General features: G+C 65.6%; 2 protein-coding genes across 2 annotated transcripts in view; both read right to left on the bottom strand.

The window, feature by feature from the left end:
* Window positions 1-4224, bottom strand: part of LOC115643120 (zinc finger MYND domain-containing protein 15-like) — a 6095-nt gene extending 1871 nt beyond the window's left edge. The window contains exons 1-7 of the mRNA XM_030546937.1: window positions 3897-4224; window positions 2569-2797; window positions 2327-2482; window positions 2044-2204; window positions 1498-1653; window positions 1324-1410; window positions 492-580 (exon numbers count right to left, since the gene is read on the bottom strand). Of these exons, the coding sequence (XP_030402797.1) occupies window positions 492-580; window positions 1324-1410; window positions 1498-1653; window positions 2044-2204; window positions 2327-2482; window positions 2569-2797; window positions 3897-4224 (1206 nt within the window). The remainder of the gene's footprint in view (window positions 1-491; window positions 581-1323; window positions 1411-1497; window positions 1654-2043; window positions 2205-2326; window positions 2483-2568; window positions 2798-3896) is intronic.
* Window positions 4225-7884: 3660 nt separating this feature from the next.
* Window positions 7885-16046, bottom strand: LOC115643110 (serine protease 55-like). Its single transcript, XM_030546926.1, has 5 exons — window positions 15986-16046; window positions 14872-15064; window positions 14347-14603; window positions 13959-14098; window positions 7885-8246 (listed from the first exon to the last, which is right to left on the bottom strand). Exons 1-5 carry the CDS (start codon window positions 16044-16046, stop codon window positions 7929-7931), a joined length of 969 nt encoding a protein of 322 aa, XP_030402786.1. The 3' UTR covers window positions 7885-7928.
* Window positions 16047-18911: the final 2865 nt, after the last annotated feature.

Raw genomic sequence — 18911 nt, 5'->3', positions numbered from 1 at the left:
TCACGGACAGGGCCTGCTCCGAGGGGGGGTCTGCCACTGCCATCCCCATGTGCACGGTGAGCCCCACACAGCCCCATGGCGTCCCCCTAAACCCACCAGAGCCCAACCCTGCCTCACGCCCCCCTGCCCCCCTACATCCACCAGAGCCCAACCCTGCCCATGGCGCTGCCTGCCCCCCACATAGCCACCAGACCATAGCCCTGCCCCACATCGCCCTCTGCTCCCCAAACCCATCAGAGCCCAGCCCTGCCCCACGGTGCCCCCTGCCCCCCATAACCACCAGAGTCCAGCCCTGCCCCCCCGACATCCACCAGAGCCCAACCCTGCCCCATGGCGCTGCCTGCCCCCGACATAGCCACCAAACCATAGCCCTGCCCCATAGCACCCCCTGCCCCCGCCATACCCATCAGAGCCCAGCCCTGCCCCACGGTGCCTCCTGCCCCCCCAAACCCATCAGAGCCCAGCCCTGCCCCCCGGTGCCCCCCGCGCACCCAGAAGAGGGGGGCCATGTCCGACTCCTTCCCCGTCTCCACGATGTGAATCCGCAGCGACTGTTTGTTCAGGATGTTCAGCTCCGGGACTGGTGGGGGGCAGAGGAATGGGGGGCTCAGAAGGGGGCAGGAGATCCCCCAGTTCCCAGACCCCCTCAGGACTGGGGCTGCCCACCCCCACCCAGACGTTGACCCCAGCTTCCCAGCCCTCCCCCTGCACCAGTCCCTCCCCCGCGGAGGGGCCCCCTGCCCACCCCCCCGGGGCCCCCACTCACAGTGCTGGGGGGCCAGCTGGGTGACGATGTAATAGACGCTCAGGGGGTAGCTGAGCAGCACGGCCAGGGGGGAGCCCAGCGGCAGCCCCCGCCATGCGTAGTACTCCTGCCACGAGCCTGGGGGGACATGGGGGGTCAGCCCCCCGAGCTGGGGCTGGCCCCCCTGCTGTCACTGGCCCCTTCCCCCAGCTGGGACTGGCTCCTCCCCCCAGCTGGGACTGGCTCCTCCCCCGAGCTGAGACTGGCTCCTCCCCCCAGCTGGGACTGGCTCCTCCCCCGAGCTGAGACTGGCCCCACCCCCCAGCTGGGATTGGCTCCTCCTCCCAGCTGTCACTGGCTCCTCCCCCCAGCTGTCACTGGTCCCTCCCCCCAGCTGTCACTGCCTCCTCCTCCCGCTGTCGCTGGCCCCTCCCCCGAGCTAGGACTGGCTCCTCCCCTCATCTGTCACTGGCTCCTCCCCCGAGCTGTAGCTGGCCCCTCCCCCCATCTGGGACTGGCTCCTCCTCCACCTGACTGGCCCCGCCCCCTGCCTATATCCCGCCCCTCCCCCATCTCACTGAAATAGGTCCTGGGTGCAGGGGGCTCCGGGGAGGTGGGGGGCAGAGCTGTGCCCCCCTCCGGCCTCAGCGCTTCGAAGGGATTACCTGGGGGGGCAGAGAAAGGCGGCATTGGCACGGGGACTGGAGCCAACACCCCCCAGAGGGGACAGGCCCCGGCCCCCCCATGCTCACCGCTCTGCAGGAGGCCGGGTCGCCAGTCGGTCCGGCCCCCCAGCCCCACGCCATAGTCGGGGGCGCGGACCAGCATGCTCTCATGGGCCCAGTACCCCCCGGTCAGCCCCCGGGCTGCCAGGAACCCCTCCCTGTTGAACCCGTCGCTGGTCACCTCTGCAAGGGAAATGGGGGGAACCCCCAATGAACCCCAGCTCTGTGCACCCCCCCAATCTCCTGCCCAGAGCCCCCACTCCTGTGCCCCCTGCCCGGTGCCCCTTTCCCTGCCCAGCGCCTCCCATGCACACTGTGCAACCCCATACCCAAAGCCCCCCTTCCCCTCCCGCAGAGCCCCCTGCCCAGCGCCCCCTCCCCTCCCCAGCGCCCCCCTGATCAGCCCCCCCACTCAAACCTGGCCAACCACCCCACCCAGAACCCCCCTTCCCTTCCCGCCGTGCACCCTGCCCAGTACCCCCCTTTCCCTGCCCAGCGCCCCCATGCACTCCGGCCAACCCCCCACCCAGAGCCCCCCTTCTCCTGCCCCCGCGCCCCCCGCCCGGGGCTCACCGGCGGTGAAGGTGAAGGGCAGGTCGGCCAGCTGGCGGGCGCGGGCCATGTACCTGGCCATGCGGGGGCACCAGGCCCGGTGGGCCACGTCCTCGGGGCTGCGGGCCCAGTCGGCCGCCCGGCACCGCTCGGAGCAGTACAGCACGGCCCGGCACTGCTGGCTGCGGGGTGGGGGGGGACAGGCTCAGAGCCAGCCTGGCCCCCCCTCACCCCAGCCCGGGTGCAGGCCGGGGGGGGCGGCGGAGGTGACTCAGGGGACTCCCGCCACCCTCCCCTTGCTCACCACGGCGCCAGCCGCCTCTGGAACGCGTGTCTCTTGCACACGTGACAGGCTCGCACGCGCATGGAGGGGAAGGTGAAGGTGGGTTTCGGCCCCCAGCCCCGCATGGGGCCCGGGCTCAGCCTGACCCCCAGCCGGGGCAGCAGGGGCTCCAGCGACCTGCGGGGAGAGGTGTGGGGGGATCAGCGGGGCGGAGGACGGGCACGGAGCCCCCTCTGCCCCACCGCCCACCCGATCACACTTACTTGTGCAAGGCGGGGTCCCCCACGGCCAGCAGCCGGGGCCGGCGGGGCTCCCCCCCGCCCAGCGGGCAGGCCATGCTCTGGCACAGCAGGCCGAGGGCCAGCTGCTCCAGCGGGGGGGGTGCGGTCGGCTGGGGGGGGGCCCCGGCCCCCAGCTGGAAATCCAGGCCCATCACCGTGCCGTGCTCATCTGTCACCAGCAGGAGGCGCTCCACGTGCACCAGGGTCTGGCCTGGGGGGAGGGGGCAGAGGTGAGACCGGCGAGGGGGGGGTCGGAGCCCTGGATGTGGGGCAGGGGATGGGGAGGGGCCCAGCGGGGGTGGGTAGTTAGGAGGATGGGTGAGGGGTGTCTGGCAGAGTGGGGGGTGGGCGCCAGGCAGGGGAGCCCCAAGGGGATGGGGGGCCGGTGGTGGGTTGGAGGATGGCAGACCAGGCACGAAACCCCACAAGATGGGGGCTAGGTAGGGAGGGGGCAGAGGGGGGAGCCCCACGGGGACGGGGCCTTGGGGGAGAAGGCCAGGGAGGGGAGCCCCATGGGGCCAGGCGCTCAGGCAGGGGATGGGGGGGCAGATGGGGGAGCCCCACAGGGATGGGGGCTTGGGGGAGAAGGCCAGCCAGGGGAGCCCCATGGGGCCAGGGGCTCAGGCAGGGGAGGGGGGCAGATGGGGGAGCCCCACAGGGATGGGGGCTTGGGGGAGAAGGCCAGGCAGGGGAGCCCCATGGGGCCAAGGGCTCAGGCAGGGGAGGGGGCAGATGAGGGGAGCCCCACAGGGATGGGGGCTTGGGGGAGAAGGCCAGCCAGGGGAGCCCCATGGGGCCAGGGGCTCAGGCAGGGGAGGGGGCAGATGAGGGGAGCCCCACAGTGATGGGGGCTTGGGGGAGAAGGCCAGCCAGGGGAGCCCCATGGGGCCAGGGGCTCAGGCAGGGGATGGGGGCAGACGGGGGAGCCCCACAGGGATGGGGGCTTGGGGGAGAAGGCCAGCCAGGGGAGCCCCATGGGGCCAGGGGCTCAGGCAGGGGATGGGGGCAGATGGGGGAGCCCCACAGGGATGGGGGATTGGGGGAGAAGGCCAGGCAGGGGAGCCCCATGGGGCCAGGGGCTCAGGCAGGGGATGGGGGGGCAGATGGGGGAGCCCCACAGGGATGGGGGCTTGGGGGAGAAGGCCAGGCAGGGGAGCCCCATGGGGCCAGGGGCTCAGGCAGGGGAGGGTGCAGATGGGGGAGCCCCATGGGGACGGGGGAGCCCCGAGGGGACAGGGGCTGGGGGAAGGGGGCCAGGCAGAGAAGGGGGGCAGACGGGGAGCCCCAAGAGGGGAGGGGGCCGCGGGTACCTGTCTCCGGCCCCTCGTCCTCCTGGTCCAGGGGCAGGAAGGTCACCGCCCGCTGCAGGTCCCGCAGTTGCAGGGCGTCCTCCCCGCAGAGCCGCCCCCGGGGCTCCCCCCGGGCCCCCCCCGGCAGCGCCAGGCCCAGGCCCAGCCGGGGGTTGGGCAGCAGGTGCAGCAGCCAGAGGGTGGGGTCGGGGGGCAGGCGCCGGACGTGCCCCTCCTGGCGCCGCTGGCGCTGCCCGTCCCGGGGCCCCCCGGCCTGGCACCGGTGCCAGGCCAGCAGCAGCTCGGCCAGGTCCAGCACCTCAGCTCGGTACCCCGTCACGAACTCCATCCTGGGGGGCGGAGGGGTTAGAGAAGGGACCCCCCAAACCGCCCCAGGTACCCCCAAACCTCCCCTGGTACCCCATCACGAACTCCATCCTGGGGGGCGGAGGGGTTAGAGAAGGGACCCCCCCAAACCGCCCCAGGTACCCCCAAACCTCCCCTGGTACCCTGTCACGAACTCCATCCTGGGGGGAGGGGAGGTTAGAGAAGGGACCCCCCAAACCTCCCCAGGTACCCCGTCACAAACTCCATCCTGGGGGCGGGGGGGTTAGAGAAGGGACCCCCCAAACCTCCCCAGGTACCCCGTCACGAACTCCATCCTGGGGGGCGGGGGGGTTAGAGAAGGGACCCCCCAACCGCCCCAGGTACCCCGTCACGAACTCCATCCTGGGGGGCGGAGGGGTTAGAGAAGGGACCCCCCAAACCGCCCCAGGTACCCCGTCACGAACTCCATCCTGGGGGGCGGGGGGGTTAGAGCAGGGACCCCCAAACCTGCCCCTGGTACCCCCAAACCTCCCCTGGTACCCCATCACGAACTCCATCCTGGGGGGCGGGGGGGTTAGAGCAGGGACCCCCCAAACCTGCCGCCGGTACCCCCAAACCTCGCCTGGTACCCCATCACGAACTCCATCCTGGGGGGCGGGGGGGTTAGAGAACGGACCCCCCAAACCGCCCCAGGTACCCCGTCACGAACTCCATCCTGGGGGGAGGGGGGGTTAGAGAAGGGACCCCCCAAACCGCCCCAGGTACCCCGTCACGAACTCCATCCTGCGGGGCGGGGGGGTTAGAGAAGGGACCCCCCAAACCGCCCCAGGTACCCCGTCACGAACTCCATCCTGGGGGGCGGGGGGGTTAGAGAAGGGACCCCCCAAACCGCCCCAGGTACCCCCAAACCTCCCCTGGTACCCCGTCACGAACTCCATCCTGCGGGGCGGGGGGGTTAGAGAAGGGACCCCCCAAACCTGCCGCCGGTACCCCCAAACCTCCCCTGGTACCCCGTCACGAACTCCATCCTGGGGGGTGGGGGATTAGAGAAGGGACCCCCCAAACCTGCCCCCGGTACCCCCAAACCTCCCCTGGTACCCCGTCATGAACTCCATCCTGGGGGGCGGGGGGGTTAGAGCAGGGACCCCCCAAACCTGCCACCAGTACCCCCAAACCTCCCCAGGTACCCCGTCACGAACTCCTTCCTGGGGGGCGGGGGAGTTAGAGAAGGGACCCTCCAAACCGCCCCAGGTACCCCGTCATGAACTCCATCCTGCGGGGCGGGGGGGTTAGAGCAGGGACCCCCCAAACCTGACACCGGTACCCCCAAACGTCCCCTGGTACTCCGTCACGATCTCCATCCTGGGGGGCGGGGGGCTTAGAGCAGGGACCCCCAAACCTGCCCCCGGTACCCCCAAACCTCCCCTGGTACCCCGTCATGAACTCCATCCTGGGTGGTGGGGGGGTTAGAGCAGGGACCCCCCCAAAGCTCCCCCCGGTACCCCCAAACCTCCCCTGGTACCCTGTCATGAACTCCATCCTGGGGGGCGGGGGGATTAGAGCAGGGACCCCCCAAACCTGCCCCCAGTATCCCCAAACCTCCCCCGGTACCCCATCATGAACTCCATCCTGGGGGGCGGGGGGGTTAGAGCAGGGACCCCCAAAACCTACCCCCAGTATCCCCAAACCTTCCTGGTACCCTCCAACCTCGCCCCGGTACCCCGTCACGAACTTCATCCCGGGGGTGAGGGGGTTAGAGCAGGGACCCCCCAAACCTGCCCCCAGTACTCCCAAACCTCCCCCGGTACCCCGTCATGAACTCCATCCTGGAGGGCGGGGGGGTTAGAGCAGGGACCCCCCCAAACCTCCCCCGGTACCCCGTCACAAACTCCATCCTGGGGGGTGGGGCGGTTAGAGCAGGGACCCCTCAAACCTGCCCCCCGTATCCCCAAACCTCCACCTGGTACCCCCAAACCTTGCCCCAGTACCCCATCACAAACTCCATCGGGGGGGCCAGAGTAGTTAGACCAGGGAGCCCCCAAACCTCCACCCTGCACCCCCCATTGCCCGCCCAACTCGGTACCCAGTTCTGAATTTGTTCCTGGGGGGCTGAGACACCCCTAACCCCCCTGGCCTCCAGCCCACCTCCTGCACCCCTCCATTTCCCTATCCTTGACCCCCATCCTAGCACCCCCTCCTGGCACCCCTGAGTAAAGTGCTCCCAGATTCCTGGACCCCAAACCCCTGGACCCCCAGAGCCGCCCGTCCCCCCCACTGATGTCCCCCACCCCCTATAATAACCCCAATCCAGCCCTGCCCCCCATCTCCCCAGCCCTCCCTCTGGTACCTGCTTCCTCCAGCTGATTTGAAGGTAAATACCCGGGCGCCCCGAGATTCCACTGTGACATCACGGGGTTCCGGCTCCCCGGGGAACCCCCTCCCCTGCCCTGCCCCAGCTCCTGCCCCCCCGAGATCCCGCCCCACTCCCTCAGGCCGCCCAGGGTTGAGCGCCCTCCGCTTCCGTCCCGGACACCTGGGTCCCAGCTCCCCTCCCCAGGGGCGAGCATCCTGCTCTGCTCTCCTGGACACCTGGGTCCCAGCTCCCCTCCCCAGGGGCGAGCGTCCTGCTCTGCTCTCCCGGACACCTGGGTCCCATCTCCCCTCCCCAGGGGCGAGCGTCCTGCTCTGCTCTCCCGGACACCTGGGTCCCAGCTCCCCTCCCCAGGGGCGAGCGTCCTGCTCTGCTCTCCCGGACACCTGGGTCCCAGCTCCCCTCCCCAGGGGCGAGCGTCCTGCTCTGCTCTCCTGGACACCTGGGTCCCAGCTCCCCTCCCCAGGGGCGAGCGTCCTGCTCTGCTCTCCCAGACACCTGGGTCCCATCTCCCCTCCCTAGGGGCGAGCGTCCTGCTCTGCTCTCCCGGACACCTGGGTCCCATCTCCCCTCCCTAGGGGCGAGCGTCCTGCTCTGTTCTCCCGGACACCTGGGTCCCAGCTCCCCTCCCCAGGGGCGAGCGTCCTGCTCTGCTCTCCCGGACACCTGGGTCCCAGCTCCCCTCCCCAGGGGCGAGCGTCCTGCTCTGCTCTCCCGGACACCTGGGTCCCAGCTCCGCTCCCCAGGGGCGAGTGTCCTGCTCTGCTCTCCCGGACACCTGGGTCCCAGCTCCCCTCCCCAGGGGCGAGCGTCCTGCTCTGCTCTCCCGGACGCCTGGGTCCCATCTCCCCTCCCTAGGGGCGAGCGTCCTGCTCTGCTCTCCCGGACACCTGGGTCCCAGCTCCCCTCCCCAGGGGCGAGCGTCCTGCTCTGCTCTCCCGGACACCTGGGTCCCAGCTCCCCTTCCCAGGGGCGAGCATCCTGCTCTGCTCTCCCGGACACCTGGGTCCCAGCTCCCCTCCCTAGGGGCGAGCGTCCTGCTCTGCTCTCCCGGACACCTGGGTCCCAGCTCCTCTCCCCAGGGGCGAGCGTCCTGCTCTGCTCTCCCGGATGCCTGGGTCCCAGCTCCCCTCCCCAGCAGCGAGCATCCTGCTCTGCTCTCCCGGATGCCTGGGTCCCCTGTTCCCAGTGAACAGTTCGCTCTCCGCTTCACCACATAATATTTAATGACCCTTCGCCCTCCTGCCCCTCCCTCCCGAAGTGCCGGCCAATCTCAGCGGCTAATGTGGCCGTCCCCTCCCAGAATCCTTTGCAGCGGCAGCTCTGTCCTCTTCCCAGCATGCCTTGCGTCTCGCTCAGCCCAGCCACCTCCCCAGAGCCAGCCCCACGGCGAGGCATAGGGGCCGCCACGGGCAGACCCGGGGTCCTCCAGCGACCTCCGGCTCCGTCTTCTGGGGGGCGGAGCCCAGCCCGATGGGTGTGGCCTTCTGGGGCCTCAGGGGTCTCCCCGCTGCGGTGGTGGCCTCGTCCATCCAGGCCCGGTAGTTGGCCACGCGGGTGTAGACGCCCGGACGCTGGCGCCTCCCGCAGCCCCGGCCCCAGCTCACGACGCCCACCTGGTACCAGGAGGAGCCCTGGGGGGCCTGGCACTGCAGGGGCCCCCCGCTGTCACCCTGGAACGAGTCAGCCGAGGAAGGAGGAAATGAATCAACTATTGAACGAGAAAAGCAGCAAACGAGGACGAAGCTCAAGGAGTGAGAAAAGCAGGAAACAAACGAGAGAACGAGGCGACAAACGAGCAGACGAGTCGATTAACAAATTGACGAGGGGGAGGAAGGAGAAAATGAGTCAATGAATGAACGGGAGAAAACAAATCAACGAGAAAAACGAGGCCACGAACAAACCGAGAAATGGAGTCGCGGACGGAAGGAGAAAACGAACGAAGAAACCAAGAAGAAAACGAGGCAATGAACGAGCATAGAAGAAGGCGGGTCACAGAGAAAGCGAAGGAACGAGACGTGGGCTGAACGGAGGAAGGAGAAAACGCGAGAACGCGCCAGCCATAACCAACGAGTGAGGAAGTGAAGGAAGCGACGGAGGAAGGAGGAAAGACATGAGGGAGGAAGCAACGGAAGGAGGAGGAAAAGAGGGGAGACGCGGAGGAGGAAGCGATGAAGGAAGGAAGCAAAGGGGGAGAGTTGCGGAGGAAGGAAGCGAAGAAGGAAAGACATGAAGGAGGCAGCAAAGGAAGAGAGATGCGGAGGAAACGACGGAGGAAGGAAGTGACGGAAGGAGGAAGAAAGGAGAGAGGCGGAGGAGGCAACTATGGAGGAAGGAAGAGAAGGAAGTGAAGGAGGAGAGACGCAGAGGAAGGAAGAAGGAAGCGAGGGAGGAAAGAAGCGAGGGAGGAAGGACAGACGCGGAGGAAGGACAGACGCGGAGGAAGCAAAGGAGGAAGGAAGCGAGGGAGGAAGGAAGCAAGGGAGGAAGGACAGACGCGGAGGAAGCAAAGGAGGAAGGAGTGAGGGAGGAAGGACAGACGTGGAGGAAGCGAGGGAGGAATGAAGCGAGGGAGGAAGGACAGACGCGGAGGAAGCGAGGGAGGAGGAGCGAGGGAGGAAGGACAGACACGGAGGAAGGACAGACACGGAGGAAGCAATGGAGGAATGAAGCGAAGGAGGAAGGACAGACGCAGAGGAAGCGATGGAGGAAGGAAGCGAGGGAGGAAGGACAGACGTGGAGGAAGCGACGGAGGAAGGAGTGAGGGAGGAAGGACAGACGCAGAGGAAGCGATGGAGGAAGGAGTGATGGAGGAAGGACAGACGCGGAGGAAGCGAGGGAGGAAGGACAGACGCGGAGGAAGGACAGACGCGGACGAAGCGAGGGAGGAAGGAAGCGAGGGAGGAAGGACAGACGCAGAGGAAGCGAGGGAGGAAGGAAGCGAGGGAGGAAGGACAGACGCAGAGGAAGCGAGGGAGGATGGAAGCGAGGGAGGAAGGACAGACGCGGAGGAAGGACAGACGCGGACGAAGCGAGGGAGGAAGGAAGCGAGGGAGGAAGGACAGACGCAGAGGAAGCGAGGGAGGAAGGAAGCGAGGGAGGAAGGACAGACGCAGAGGAAGCGAGGGAGGATGGAAGCGAGGGAGGAAGGACAGACGTGGAGGAAGCGACGGAGGAAGGAAGCGAGGGAGGAAGGACAGACGCGGAGGAAGCGACGGAGGAAGGAAGCGAGGGAGGAAGGACAGACGCGGAGGAAGCGATGGAGGATGGAAGCGAGGGAGGAAGGACAGACGTGGAGGAAGCGACGGAGGAAGGAAGCGAGGGAGGAAGGACAGACGCGGAGGAAGGACAGACGCGGAGGAAGCAAAGGAGGAAGGAAGCGAGGGAGGAAGGAAGCGAGGGAGGAAGGACAGACGCGGAGGAAGCAAAGGAGGAAGGAGTGAGGGAGGAAGGACAGACGTGGAGGAAGCGAGGGAGGAATGAAGCGAGGGAGGAAGGACAGACGCGGAGGAAGCGAGGGAGGAGGAGCGAGGGAGGAAGGACAGACACGGAGGAAGGACAGACACGGAGGAAGCAATGGAGGAATGAAGCGAAGGAGGAAGGACAGACGCAGAGGAAGCGATGGAGGAAGGAAGCGAGGGAGGAAGGACAGACGTGGAGGAAGCGACGGAGGAAGGAGTGACGGAGGAAGGACAGACGCGGAGGAAGTGACGGAGGAAGGACAGACGCGGAGGAAGGACAGACGCGGAGGAAGCGAGGGAGGAATGAAGCGAGGGAGGAAGGACAGACGCGGAGGAAGCGAGGGAGGAAGGAAGCGAGGGAGGAAGGACAGACGTGGAGGAAGCGATGGAGGAAGGAAGCGAGGGAGGAAGGACAGACGTGGAGGAAGCGATGGAGGAAGGAGTGATGGAGGAAGGACAGATGCGGAGGAAGCGATGGAGGAGGAAGTGAAGGAGGAAGGACAGACGCGGAGGAAGCGATGGAGGAAGGAAGAGAGGGAGGAAGGACAGACGCGGAGGAAGCGACGGAGGAGAAAGCGAGGGAGGAAGGACAGACGCGGAGGAAGCGAGGGAGGAAGGACAGACGGGGAGGAAGCGATGGAGGAGGAAGTGAAGGAGGAAGGACAGACGCGGAGGAAGCGACGGAGGAGAAAGCGAGGGAGGAAGAACAGACGCGGAGAAAGCGAGGGAGGAAGGACAGACGCGGAGGAAGGACAGACGCGGAGGAAGCGACGGAGGAGAAAGCGAGGGAGGAAGGACAGACGCGGAGGAAGCGACGGAGGAGAAAGCGAGGGAGGAAGGACAGACGCGGAGGAAGCGAGGGAGGAAGGACAGACGCGGAGGAAGGACAGACGCGGACGAAGCGAGGGAGGAAGGAAGCGAGGGAGGAAGGACAGACGCAGAGGAAGCGAGGGAGGAAGGAAGCGAGGGAGGAAGGACAGACGTGGAGGAAGCGATGGAGGAAGGAAGCGAGGGAGGAAGGACAGACGCGGAGGAAGCGAGGGAGGAAGGAAGCGAGGGAGGAAGGACAGACGCGGAGGAAGCGACGGAGGAAGGAAGCGAGGGAGGAAGGACAGACGCGGAGGAAGCGATGGAGGATGGAAGCGAGGGAGGAAGGACAGACGTGGAGGAAGCGACGGAGGAAGGAAGCGAGGGAGGAAGGACAGACGCGGAGGAAGCGATGGAGGAGGAAGCGAGGGAGGAAGGACAGACGCGGAGGAAGGACTGACGCGGAGGAAGCGAGGGAGGAATGAAGCGAGGGAGGAAGGACAGACGCGGAGGAAGCGATGGAGGAATGAAGCGAGGGAGGAAGGACAGACGTGGAGGAAGCGACGGAGGAAGGAAGCGAGGGAGGAAGGACAGACGCGGAGGAAGCGAGGGAGGATGGAAGCGAGGGAGGAAGGACAGACGCGGAGGAAGGACAGACGCGGAGGAAGCAAAGGAGGAAGGAAGCGAGGGAGGAAGGACAGACGCGGAGGAAGCGATGGAGGAGGAAGTGAAGGAGGAAGGACAGACGTGGAGGAAGCGACAGAGGAAGGAAGCGAGGGAGGAAGGACAGACGCGGAGGAAGCGACGGAGGAGAAAGCGAGGGAGGAAGGACAGACGCGGAGGAAGGACAGACGCGGAGGAAGCGAGGGAGGAATGAAGCGAGGGAGGAAGGACAGACGCGGAGGAAGCGAGGGAGGAATGAAGCGAGGGAGGAAGGACAGACGCGGAGGAAGTGACGGAGGAAGGACAGACGCGGAGGAAGGACAGACGCGGAGGAAGCGAGGGAGGAATGAAGCGAGGGAGGAAGGACAGACGCGGAGGAAGCGAGGGAGGAAGGAAGCGAGGGAGGAAGGACAGACGTGGAGGAAGCGATGGAGGAATGAAGCGAGGGAGGAAGGACAGACGTGGAGGAAGTGAGGGAGGAAGGAAGCGAGGGAGGAAGGACAGACGCAGAGGAAGCGAGGGAGGATGGAAGCGAGGGAGGAAGGACAGACGTGGAGGAAGTGAGGGAGGAATGAAGCGAGGGAGGAAGGACAGATGCGGAGGAAGCGATGGAGGATGGAAGCGAGGGAGGAAGGACAGACGTGGAGGAAGCGAGGGAGGAATGAAGCGAGGGAGGAAGGACAGACGTGGAGGAAGTGAGGGAGGAATGAAGCGAGGGAGGAAGGACAGACGCGGAGGAAGCGATGGAGGAATGAAGCGAGGGAGGAAGGACAGACGTGGAGGAAGTGAGGGAGGAATGAAGCGAGGGAGGAAGGACAGACGCGGAGGAAGCGAGGGAGGAAGGAAGCGAGGGAGGAAGGACAGACGTGGAGGAAGCGATGGAGGAATGAAGCGAGGGAGGAAGGACAGACGTGGAGGAAGTGAGGGAGGAAGGAAGCGAGGGAGGAAGGACAGACGCAGAGGAAGCGAGGGAGGATGGAAGCGAGGGAGGAAGGACAGACGCGGAGGAAGGACAGACGCGGAGGAAGCAAAGGAGGAAGGAAGCGAGGGAGGAAGGACAGACGCGGAGGAAGCGATGGAGGAGGAAGTGAAGGAGGAAGGACAGACGTGGAGGAAGCGACGGAGGAAGGAAGCGAGGGAGGAAGGACAGACGCGGAGGAAGCGATGGAGGATGGAAGCGAGGGAGGAAGGACAGACGTGGAGGAAGCGACGGAGGAAGGAAGCGAGGGAGGAAGGACAGACGCGGAGGAAGCGAGGGAGGAAGGAAGCGAGGGAGGAAGGACAGACGTGGAGGAAGCGACGGAGGAAGGAAGCGAGGGAGGAAGGACAGACGCGGAGGAAGCGACGGAGGAGAAAGCGAGGGAGGAAGGACAGACGCGGAGGAAGCGATGGAGGAGGAAGTGAAGGAGGAAAGACAGACGTGGAGGAAGCGACGGAGGAAGGACAGACGCGGAGGAAGCGACAGAGGAAGGACAGACGCGGAGGAAGGACAGACGTGGAGGAAGCGATGGAGGAAGGCAGCGAGGGAGGAAGGACAGACGCGGAGGAAGCGATGGAGGAAGGAAGCGAGGGAGGAAGGACAGACGCGGAGGAAGCGAGGGAGGAAGGAGCGACGGAGGAAGGACAGACGCGGAGGAAGCGAGGGAGGAAGGAGCGAGGGAGGAAGGACAGACGCGGAGGAAGCGACGGAGGAAGGAAGCGAGGGAGGAAGGACCGACGTGGAGGAAGCGAGGGAGGAATGAAGCGAGGGAGGAAGGACAGACGCGGAGGAAGCGATGGAGGAAGGAAGCGAGGGAGGAAGGACCGACGTGGAGGAAGCGAGGGAGGAATGAAGCGAGGGAGGAAGGACAGATGCGGAGGAAGCGATGGAGGAGGAAGTGAAGGAGGAAGGACAGACGCAGAGGAAGTGAGGGAGGAAGGAAGCGAGGGAGGAAGGAGCGACGTGGAGGAAGTGACGGAGGAAGGAGCGACGGAGGAAGAACAGACACGGAGGAAGCGAGGGAGGAAGGAAGCGAGGGAGGAATGAAGCGATGGAGGAAGGAAGCGAGGGAGGAAGGACAGACGCGGAGGAAGCGATGGAGGAAGGAAGCGAGGGAGGAAGGACAGACGCGGAGGAAGCGATGGAGGAAGGAAGCGAGGGAGGAAGGACAGACGCGGAGGAAGAACAGACACGGAGGAGGCAGCGCATACAGGACCGCAGCAGGAGGGCGCCAGGTGCGGGCGAGACGGGAACGACCAGAAGCCGCCCAGGAAGGGGCACGAAGGACGAAGCCGCGCGGGGTCCCCTGTCTGGGTCATGAGGGTTTCAGGGGACGTTTGGGGGCCTTCATGGGGGTCTGTGCAGGGGTCTGTGGGGGGTCCTGCTCCCTGGGGCTGGGTGGGGCAGAGGGGGGTGGTCAGCCTCCGGGGCCCTGGGTGGAGGAGGGGCTGGGGAGGGCCTTGGGGGGTCCCCACCTGGCAGGCATCGCGTCCGCCCTCCTCGTGCCCAGCGCAGACCATGTTCTGGGTCAGGGCCCCCATCCACCACATGCAGCGGAGCCAGTCGACGATCCGCACGCCAGCCTCCCGCAGCGCCCCCGACACCCGCTCCTGCCCTGCGAGAGACGGCGCTGCAGTCCTGGCCGGACCCCCCCCGGGCCAGACCCCCACGGAGAGACCCCCCAATGGGCCCTGCCACCCCCGGCCTCCCGCAGCGCCCCCGACACCCGCTCCTGCCCTGCGAGAGACGACGCTGCAGACTCGGCAGCCCCCCAACTAGCCAGCCCCCACCCCAGAGCGACCCCCACGTCGAGCCTCCCCAAGCCGAGCCCCCCCCGGCCCCTCGCCCGGTGCCCCCACTCACCGTACTCCGTGGTGCCCCACCCGGCCACGTAGCAACTGCCCCACTGCCCGTCGTCCTCGTCGTCCGGCTCCCCGGGGAGGCAGATGAGGCCGAGGCCCCGGCCGGGGGGCAGGGGGCGGCTCAGCAGCAGCAGGGCCAGGTCTGAGTCGTGGGTGCTGCGGCTGTAGCTGGGGTGGGACAGGATCCGCCGAACCCGCCGGGTGACGCCGCCGATGCCCAGGGTCACGCTGCCGGCCGCCACCATCACGTCCTGGGGCCTGGGCACGGGCACAGGGATGGAGCCCCTCACTCCCAACCTGCAGCCCCTGCCAGGTCAGCCCTGCCCCCCCAAGCGCTGCCAGTGCCCCTCACTTCCGACCCGCAGCCCCCCCAACCCTGCCAGTGCCCCTTACTCCCGATCTGCAGCCCCTTCTAGCCCAGCGCTGCCCCCCCCAGCGCTCTGCCGGTGCCCATCATTCCCGACCCGCAGCCCCTGCCAGCCCAGCCCTGCCGGTGCCCCTCACTCCTGACCCGCAGCCTCCTTACCGGGTGTCGTGGAAGCAGTGGGCTGCGCTCAGCACCCACCAGGAGTGTATGACGCTCCCCCCACAGAAGTGGTGCCCTTGGGTCTGGAGACTCACAACCCAGGGCCATTCCCCAGGGCGACTTTTCTGCCCCCCAATGATGCGGGGTGCAGGGGAGGGGCTGGGGCTGTTGTAACCCGGCCGGAAGCCACAACCTGGGGAGACAGAGCCCCCATTAGAGACATTCGCCCCCCTCCCCTCCCAGAGCCAGGGAGAGAACCCAGGAGTCCTGGCTCCCAGCCCCCCCTGCTCTAACCACCAGCCCCCATCCCCTCCCAGAGCCGGGGAGAGAACCCAGGAGTCCTGGCTCTCAGCTCCTCTGCTCTGACCCACCAGCCCCCACTCCCCTCCCAGAGCCGGGGAGAGAACCCAGGAGTCCTGGCTCCCAACCCCCCTGCTCTCACCCACCAGCCCCCACTCCCCTCTCAGAGCCGGGCTGAGAACCCAGGAGTCCTGGCTCTCAGCCCCTCTGCTCTGACCCACCAGCCCCCACTCCCCTCCCAGAGCCAGGAGGGAACCCAGGAGTCCTGGCTCCCAGCCCCCCCTGCTCTGACCCACCAGCCCCCACTCCCCTCCCAGAGCCGGGGAGAGAACCCAGGTATCCAGGCTCCCAGCCCCCCTGCTCTGACCCACCAGCCCCCACTCCCCTCCCAGAGCTGGGGAGAGAACCCAGGAGTCCTGGCTCCCAGTGCCCCCTGCTCTAACCCACTAGCCCTCACTCCCCTCCCAGAGCTGGGGAGAGAACCCAGGAGTCCTGGCTCCCAGCCCCCCCTGCTCTAACCCACCAGCCCCCACTCCCCTCCCAGAGCTGGGGAGAGAACCCAGGCATCCAAGCTCCCAGCCCTTCACATCTGTGTCTCCTGTCTCCAGCCCCCCCGTTCCCATTCACTGGATGACATCACAGCGCTGCATGTGTGACATCAGAGGCCGCCGTGACATCACCCGCTGTCAAAGACTGGGAGGGGGAGGGGTTGCCCTGTCTAATTGACCAGAGGGACGGACCTGGCCTCTTTCTGGGGCAGGGGGAGGGTACGACTGGGGGGAGGGGCACCTGTCCCCCCTGCCCTGGCACCCACCTGTGGCCCAGACCCCCGTGGCCCCCAGGAGGAGAAGCTGCAGCAGTCGCCACGCTGCCATTGGCTGCCCCCCAGCAGCGGGAGAGGTGATGGGTGGGCGCAGGGGCAGGAGCTGCCCGCCGTGACGTCACAGTAATGCTGGCGATGACATCACAGTGATATTTAAAGGGCCATGTGCATACATCCGCGGCCCCAGAGCGAGGGGGCCCAGGCTGTGGGGGGCTCAGAGGTGTGGGCCCAGGCAACACTGGGGATCAGTTCCCGCTCCCCATGGCTTCCGGGTATTAACGGTCGCTGCCCCGCGTCCCCAAGGCCACGTTGTTCCTCCGGGGACAGTTCACAGGAAGCTTTCCAGAAGCTCCACATTCTCCCGCTTGATTCCCTGTCCATCCCTGACCCTGCGCCCGGGCGGATCGGCTGAGTCCCAGATGTGCAGGACACCGTGTGACCGGGGGGGGTACCCCGTGTTCTGCGGGATGCGAGTCTCACGGGTTTGTGTGCCTCAGTTTCCCTGTGTGCTGCACCAGGTGGGGCTTGGGGGAGATGCGACCAAGTGATGCTTTGCCTGGGAAGTGAGACGAAGCCCGGAGAGAGGGAGCTGCCTGAGGCTGGGTTGCTGGTTTGGGACTCGGGGGGGCAGAGGCCAGGGCTCTGGGTGCCTCCCAGACGGACACTGCTGCAGGCCCCTGCTCCTGCTAACGACCTCTGTCCTACGCCGCCTTTCCCACGGCTCATAACTCGGCCCTTCCCAGAGCTCAGCATGTCTGGCCCAGCGTGACCGGAAACCACAAGGCTTCCGTTCCTCGCTTCATTTTAAACGCCCCCGCCCCAGCACAAGGCAGGCCTGAGCCCCTCCCCGCTGTCCGCGTCCCTCCCTCCTGGGCCTGGCTCTGGGGGGATGGGGGGCACAGAGAGGGGTAAGAGGGGGGTAATGTGGCTGGTTCTGGCAGGACCCAACTGAGGACAAATCGCTGAGAGCAGGGCAGGCACAGCCCCAGGCTGGGTGTCCTTTGCACACCCAGGCAAACCAAACCCGCCAGCCAGGGAGGAGTTTGGTCTCACCCCCCGGGGTAACCACATGTCACCCCAGCAATTCCCTCAGACACCCCAGTTCCCCGTATCCCACCCGAGCGCCGCTCGCTCTAGGGACGGATGGGTATGAAAATGGTTATGTCAGCGAGTTTGCAGATGTCACTAAGCTGGGGGGAGTGGTCGATACGCTGGAGGGTAGGGACAGGATACAGAGGGACCGTGACAAATTAGAGGACTGGGCCAAAAGAAACCTGATGAGGTTCAACAGAGACAAGTGCAGAGTCCTGCCCTTAGGACAGAAGAATCCCAGGCACTGCTACGGACTAGGGACCGAGTGACTAGGCAGCAGTTCTGCAGAAAAGGACGTGGGGTTACAGTGGACGAGAAGCTGGATCTGAGTCAGCAGTGGGCCCTTGTTGCCGAGAAGGCTAATGGCATTTTGGGCTGTATAAGTAGGGGCATGGCCAGCAGATCGAGGGACGTGATCATTCCCCTCTATTCGACATTGGTGACGCCTCATCTGGAGTACTGTGTCCAGTTTTGGGCCCCCCACTACAAGAAGGATGTGGACAAATTGGAGAGAGTCCAGCGGAGGGCAACAAAAATGATCAGGGGGCTGGAGCACATGACTTATGAGGAGAGGCTGAGGGAACTGGGATTGTTTAGTCTGCAGAAGAGAAGAGTGAGGGGGGATTTGATAGCTGCTTTCAACTACCTGAAGGGGGGCTCCAAAGAGGATGGATCTGGACTGTTCTGAGTGGTGGCAGGTGACAGAACAAGGAGCAATGGTCTCTAGTTGCAGTGGGGGAGGTCTAGGTTGGATATTAGGAAACACTATTTCCCTTGGAGGGTGGTGAAGCACTGGAATGGGTTCCCTAGGGAGGTGGTGGGATCTCCACCCTTAGAGGTTTTTAGGGCCCGGCTTGACAAAGCCCTGGCTGGGATGATTGAGTTGGGGTTGGTCCTGCTTTGAGCAGGGGGTTGGACTAGATACCTCCTGAGGTCCCGTCCGACCCTGATCTTCTATGAGTCTATGAAAACCAACACCCCAGTAAAAGAAACAAGGTTCTCCTGATCCCAAAGGACCAAGCCCCAGACCCAGCTCAATAGACAAGTCAGATCTTACCCACAAATCGCGCTGTTGCCAACCCTTTAGAATCTACAATCGAAAGGTTTATTCATAAAAGGGAAAAGATGCAGCCGAGGGCTGGAACTGGGGACTTGGAATCGGTTATGTACAGTGACGGCAAAGCTCTCGGTTCAGGCTTGTAGCCGGGCTGGGATAAGCTGCAGGACCCCCGCTGGGCTGGGTCCTTGCGTGGGTCTGTAGCCAGGTCCCTCCCGAGGTGAGGAGCAGGAGTGAGACGGGATGGAGGAGCTGCGGCACCTTTTCTACTCTCCTCCGGGGTGAGGACCCCGCTTTGTTCTTACTGCGGAAAACTACAGCAAAAGGGAGTTTGGAGTCACCTGGGCCAGTCACGTGTCCAGGCATGTGTGACGGTGCTGCCCGCGGGAGCCAGCTGAGGTCACTCAGTCAGGGTGAATCGCAAACCAAACGGGGCAGACAGACCCCAAACGCTGGTGGTTATTCCAACACTTAGATTTCCCAACCAGCAGAGAACAGCTTCTCTAGCACCTCACTGGTTACTCCGAATCCAAACCCCGCAGTTCCCTTCCAGTGCCCAGCCTCAGGCCTCCGTCCACACACACCTGTCAGATACGATGATGATTCCTGAAAATCTTATCTCATCATCTACAAGAAAAGGTTCTTCCAATCCCAAAGGATCAGCCACATTCGCAGGTCCAATTATAACTCAGATCTGACCCAGAACACACGCTTAGAGCCAATTCTTATTAACTCAGCTAAAATTTATTTAAAAAGAAAAGAGAGAGA

This window comes from Gopherus evgoodei, unplaced genomic scaffold, assembly GCF_007399415.2.
Source record: "Gopherus evgoodei ecotype Sinaloan lineage unplaced genomic scaffold, rGopEvg1_v1.p scaffold_51_arrow_ctg1, whole genome shotgun sequence".
Classification (NCBI taxonomy): Eukaryota; Metazoa; Chordata; order Testudines; family Testudinidae; genus Gopherus; species Gopherus evgoodei.
Note: the sequence above shows the minus strand (reverse complement) of the source record. Positions and strands in the feature narration are given on the sequence as shown.

Excerpts from the sequence above, each read along its gene's own strand:
- LOC115643110 (XM_030546926.1), bottom strand. The coding sequence starts at position 16,046 with ATGGCAGCGTGGCGACTGCTGCAGCTTCTCCTCCTGGGGGCCACGGGG. Across the intron at positions 15,065-15,985 it reads CACGGGGGTCTGGGCCACAG|GTTGTGGCTTCCGGCCGGGT; the intron begins GTGGGTGCCAGG and ends CTGTCTCCCCAG. Across the intron at positions 8,247-13,958 it reads GCGGACGCGATGCCTGCCAG|GGTGACAGCGGGGGGCCCCT; the intron begins GTGGGGACCCCC and ends GACTCGTTCCAG.